The sequence below is a fragment of the Poecilia latipinna genome, unplaced genomic scaffold (assembly GCF_001443285.1).
Source record: "Poecilia latipinna isolate Pla-1442-1.1 unplaced genomic scaffold, P_latipinna-1.0 Scaffold1360, whole genome shotgun sequence".
In the NCBI taxonomy this organism is placed as follows: domain Eukaryota; kingdom Metazoa; phylum Chordata; class Actinopteri; order Cyprinodontiformes; family Poeciliidae; genus Poecilia; species Poecilia latipinna.
Window position 1 is genome coordinate 198,324 of NW_015113976.1, and position 5,922 is coordinate 204,245.

At 33.6% G+C, this 5,922-nt stretch overlaps 1 protein-coding gene and 1 long non-coding RNA gene across 2 annotated transcripts in view; both read right to left on the minus strand.

Annotated features, from left to right (window-relative positions):
• Positions 1 to 209: 209 nt before the first annotated feature.
• Positions 210 to 1,947, minus strand: LOC106962017 (uncharacterized). Its single transcript, XR_001427885.1, has 4 exons — positions 1,902 to 1,947; positions 1,259 to 1,319; positions 801 to 847; positions 210 to 519 (listed from the first exon to the last, which is right to left on the minus strand). It is a non-coding gene; the product is annotated as an uncharacterized LOC106962017 (long non-coding RNA).
• Positions 1,948 to 1,990: 43 nt separating this feature from the next.
• Positions 1,991 to 5,922, minus strand: part of LOC106962002 (sialoadhesin-like) — a 38,180-nt gene continuing 34,248 nt past the window's right edge. Inside the window, exons 7-13 of the mRNA XM_015056138.1 lie at positions 4,191 to 4,345; positions 3,490 to 3,732; positions 3,215 to 3,349; positions 3,054 to 3,069; positions 2,895 to 2,977; positions 2,620 to 2,664; positions 1,991 to 2,055 (exon numbers count right to left, since the gene is read on the minus strand). Coding sequence (XP_014911624.1) covers positions 1,991 to 2,055; positions 2,620 to 2,664; positions 2,895 to 2,977; positions 3,054 to 3,069; positions 3,215 to 3,349; positions 3,490 to 3,732; positions 4,191 to 4,345 — 742 coding nt within the window. The remainder of the gene's footprint in view (positions 2,056 to 2,619; positions 2,665 to 2,894; positions 2,978 to 3,053; positions 3,070 to 3,214; positions 3,350 to 3,489; positions 3,733 to 4,190; positions 4,346 to 5,922) is intronic.

The window sequence follows — 5,922 nt, forward strand, 5'->3', positions numbered from 1 at the left end:
GTGCCTGTCTCTTTAAAACTGCTCTTTGTGAAACTCTACCATTGCATCAACGCTTCTTAAGTTGTTGTTTATGTATGATTTTGTATATCACGTTGCATAAACATACATCCAGTGAGTTTTTAATTAAATGGAAGAGATGTAACAACAATATATGGAGAAATCTACAAGTTAAAACAAAAAGTATGGACCTAAAAATGGTCAAAAATAAAAATACATAAAAATATTTTTATATCTAAGGAATATGTTTTTTTTCTGGATGCAAATAAAATAAACAGTGCTAATAATATATCTTTACACAAAGCATAGAAATGGATTTTCTTGTTCAGAGAACAGCTATAAACATGAGAAGTGCTGCATTTTTAAAGAACGTTAGAAACATTTGAGGATGTGGGATTTTTTTTTTATGTTGCTATTATAAAAACTCAGTTCAGTTCAATCTGAACCACCAGAAAGCTGACAGGCATTTTGAAATCATTCCTGATCAGATTTCAGAATAAACTGCAGCAGGATTCCACTTTCCTGTAAAGAAAAGGTGTGAGAATGTAACACATTTTGTCATCATTTGTAAAAACAATTTTAACCATGAAAACTTTACAGCAAATTTTCAAAGATTGACAATATGTTTTTATATTTTACTCTATATTATAAAGTAGCAGCAAATTTTACCTGAATATGAAAGTCAATACTATATATATATATTACATATATATATATATATATATTTAACAAATTACTTATTATAAATTCTATGAAATGACATTGAATATTTACAAATTCATCTCAATGCAGAGTTCACATACCTTGTTGTTTTCTTCTCACTATAGTGACTTTTAGCATTCAATGGATTCTAAAATAAAAACCAGATCTCAGTATTTTTAGAGCACAACGATCATCTGCAGGAGATATTATTTGGTTTGAAGATGCAGAAGCTGTGATGAACTGAAATCAGCCGAGTAGTTCTACGTTATGTTGAAAACAAATCACCATAATTTCTCATCCAATCAACAACAAGCAACATTTATCCACAGACAAAACAAACTATTCATGCAGATGAAAGTCTGTTATCTAGAACTCTAAAAGTCCTCAGCTGGTTTTCTGATCTGACAGATTCTGATGGTTTCTACTTGTAGCATGTAGATGCTAAAAGGGAAAATGATTGTCTGAACAGCATGTTGAGTTTTAATAGCATGTAGTAGAGCTGGTATGAGGTCACATTTCAGAGAAAACATTAACTGGAGCCGCAGCTGAAATCACCTACCTTTGTTTTCTGTTGTTCAAATTTGTGTAAATGTGATCGTCCTCTGGGTTAACAGGCCTCCCTGTCAATCATCAGAAATAACAAACAAGAATATTTAAGGTGAAGAAGGCATAAAATTAATAAAATAAAATGTACAGATGGATATAATCTGTATAACAAATGTTTTCCTTAAGAGAACAGGAGGAAGCAAAAACAACAAAGTTCCCAAAGCAGATTAATTGTGCAGAAAAAAAATGTGTCTGAGTCGAAGCGAGCAAAGCATCAACTATTATGTTTAGTACAGTAGGACCAACACTGAAAAACATTCTTAAACTAGAGTGTTGGTTACATTTTACTGGTTGGTCAAATGTAACCAGCCTATAACCAGCTCTGGTACAGATACTGGCAAAAGGTCTAAAATAACAACAAGACATGGAAAAGGAAAAGTAAACCAAGGTATAGGTGGATGAATATTATTTTATTATTATCTTGCATATCTAAAGTCTAAATATATGAATTTCTTTGTGTTTAATGTGCTTTTCAAAGTAGTAAAGCTCGTTAGCTGAGTACTTGGATTCATTTATTAATGAAACATTTGTGTGTTTAATTTCAAACCATTTCAACCCAGACAGCTGTTGAAACGGCTTCAAGAAATAAATCTTACTATTGTTAGAGGCTGGCTGGATTGTTTCATACTCAGAAGTATCACCTGCAAAATAATAAAANATTAACTGGAGCCGCAGCTGAAATCACCTACCTTTGTTTTCTGTTGTTCAAATTTGTGTAAATGTGATCGTCCTCTGGGTTAACAGGCCTCCCTGTCAATCATCAGAAATAACAAACAAGAATATTTAAGGTGAAGAAGGCATAAAATTAATAAAATAAAATGTACAGATGGATATAATCTGTATAACAAATGTTTTCCTTAAGAGAACAGGAGGAAGCAAAAACAACAAAGTTCCCAAAGCAGATTAATTGTGCAGAAAAAAAATGTGTCTGAGTCGAAGCGAGCAAAGCATCAACTATTATGTTTAGTACAGTAGGACCAACACTGAAAAACATTCTTAAACTAGAGTGTTGGTTACATTTTACTGGTTGGTCAAATGTAACCAGCCTATAACCAGCTCTGGTACAGATACTGGTCTAAAATAACAACAAGACATGGAGAAGGAAACCTAAACCCAGGTATAGGTGGATGAATATTATTTTATTATTATCTTCCATATCTAAAGTCTAAATACATTAATTTATTTGTGTTTAATGTGCTTTTCAACGTAGTGAAGCTCGTTAGCTGAGTACTTGGATTCATTTATTTGTGTGTTTAATTTCAAACCATTTCTACCCAGACAGCTGTTGAAACGGCTTCAAGAAATAAATCTTACTATTGTTAGAGGCTGGCTGGATTGTTTCATACTCAGAAGTATCACCTGCAAAATAATAAAACGGTCAAGGTTAAAATTATAGCATGAATTTAAGCAGATTAATATTCAGTCTGTAACCAGTATAACCTAACAGAAGCTTCATGTAACCCTACAAGTTTATGATACAGTTGTAATTTGAAAATTTAGTATTTTCCTATAGTTCAGGTTAAAAAGTTTGAAAAATCCCCAGGGAGTAGCAGGAGAATACACTCTGTAAAAACAACAGAGTTACTAACCATAAAGCAGAGAGCTGTAAACTTGAGTCTCTGCCTGGTTGAGTCCTTGATTTGTGGAGGAGCTCTGACTGCTGACCTCTGACCTAAATTATGGAAAAATTAAACTGAAATTAAATTCACTGCAGGATTGTTGAGAAAAGTAAATATCAGTTTACTGACCTGATGCACCATGAATCTGTGGATGAGGGGAACAAAGTAAACTTGTTGCATTATGGTGAATTTATCCTCAGTTTTGTTAAAACAGCCAAATAAATTAAAATCACTTGATTTTTATGTATCACTTCACATCCCACAACAGTATGAGAAGAAAAAAGTCTCACATTTGGACCGACTGCAGCGCCACCATGACAGCAGGAGAATGATGAGAATAAAGAGAATAAAGAGAACGACTCCAACAACTGGTCCAACGATCAACATCACACGAAATGAAGAGCTGACAGGACTGGATACAGTTACTGGAAATAAGAAACATTAAAAAGGAATGGAAATGGAAAAACATCTGCATCACTCCCTCAAAAAGATCCACAATTTTCTCCCCAAACAACTAAATGGATTCACCAAAGAAGACACATGAAGTCTTTAAAATCCTCCTCACCTCTAACAGACATCCAGCTCCTTGGTGAATCTTTTCCTGAATGTTGACATTTGTAGAAACCTTCATCTGACTTTGACACTGCAGAGATCTTCAGCTCCTCTCTGCTGTCATGGAGGAGTTTATCATTATGATAGAAAAACACATTGGAGAGAAGTTGTTGTTTTTTATCTCTGCAGCTCAGAGTAACAGGATCTCCCTCAGTCACAGGATGAACAGGACTCAGCAGGATTATATTATTAATGTCTGTAAAACAGATAAAATTACATTTCAGGCATTAGTTTCAAAGTTGGAGCTGTATGTCATTGAAGAAAAGATTTTACATTTACATAAATCAGAACATATTTTGATTTTGGACTAATTATACGTAGTGGATGTTTAAAAAAATGACCTATAAACAATCACTTATACACAAATGATCTTGTGCATTTAAAACAACTCAATTTGACCGTCATGAAGTAAAACACAGAACCTCCAGTTTTATAAAGAATCCATATGTTGCAATCATCAAAATCATCATTTGATTTTATGTTATGATTCTTACTTTTCTAAAAGTTAAATTGTATTTTTGTTGGAGTGAAAAATTAGTAATTCATAAATATTGTGTTTTACAATGATGAAGATATAAGAAACATTCTGCACTGTATAAATATGAAATGGATAGATAAGAATCTGAAAGAAAAAGTTTATAAATCATCACCCACCATGTGCAGTGATGTTCACTGCATTGCTGAACTCTCCTGATCCAGACTCACACCAGTAAACTCCACTATCAGACCAGTTCATGTTGATGGTGCATGTAGATCCATTCATTGTCCCCCAGATGGAGCAGTCTGACAGTTTTCCTGTTTCTATAAACCTCTTCACTCTCCACTCAGCAGAGTTTCCCTCACAGCTCAGAGACACAGATTCAGATCTGAAGTGTTGAACTCTGTCAGGATTCACTGAGAGAGAAGCTGCTGGACGAGGATCTGGAAAATAAATATAGAAACATCCAAATCATCTATGGCTTTATTTATTGTCTTTAGTTTCAAATATACATTTTATCAAAGCAATAAATTAATCAAACAAAATGTCTTCAACAAAAACTTTGTCTCAAAAGACAAACTGCAGTTCATTAGTGATTTTGGTCGGAGGGGGGGTTGTTGTCAAATACACCAAAACTTTTACTTTTCACTTTATCATTTTATGTTTTTTATTGTGCTTTGGATAAATTCAACAATATTTGAAAACCAAGATAAAACTTTAACATTTCTTTTTTACATTGATAATGAATCCAACAACTTTAAATTACTGTTAAGGATAAACTTCATGGATCAGTAGAAATAATGTAAAAACATCATTTTTTACTCACTGAGTGGAGACACACAGATAAACTGACCTGCTGACCAGACAAAAGTTGGATTTCTGTTAGTTGGTTTTCCACTTCCTGCTTCACACACATAACCTGCTGTGTTATTGAGTCCATGAACAATGTAGACGTTCTCATCAGTCCCATTGGAGCTGCCAGGCAGCAGCTCATAGTTGTAGAAGATGTTTAATGGTTTAGGAACAGCTTTATACCAGAAGAACCTGGTTCCTGCAGGTGGATGTTGAACCTCACAGCTCAGAGTCACTGAGGCTCCAGGACTCAGCCATGATGGAGACACAGAGAGTTTATCTGTTGGAGAGAGTTTTTCTATGTCAATAAAAGGCTTCAGTTTAAAGAAAAATATCTCTTATCTAATAACTCAGTGTAATTAGAGAACTCAGATTATTTCCAGACAGTTGGTAAAACATTTTATTCCTATAACACATTCCTCTGCATTTTATGAAGGAATTCATGCAGTTCTAACTTTGAAATATTTCATTTTCTCAAACCCTCAGAAATGACTCAATGAGAAAATTTGTTTTTATTTATGTTAGCTATTCTTGTGTAATTGTCAAATATACCTTTAACTAAAAGTTTGTACCTTTAAAACTAAGAAAGTTCTGGGAGGAAACAGACATTTGTGCTCAACCCATAACATATTTTAATTAAAATATCAGTCGTTTTGTATCTGTAAGGAGGAAGTGGGTTGGTAATCCAAAGAATCAGACAAACTAGTTTAAAGAACAAACATTGATAATGAAAAAACCTTAATCTTTTAACTAATTATCACTTATCTGCATCAAACACATTAGAAAATGTGCAATAATGTTTTTATATGAAAGATTTATGACCAACTTACACACAGTTAATATGACAGCATCGCTCCAGGCTGTTGAGTCACTCCCATTAGTTCCTCTGCAGCTGTATTCTCCACTATGAGACTCATTAGCTGAATGTATGTTAATGTATTCATTGGATGTTTCAGGTTTATTTAACCTAGTTGGTCTCCATTCATACGTCCACTTTGTTCCTTCTCCTCCTGTGATCTTGCACTGGAGATAAATATTCTCACCTTTGTATATCAG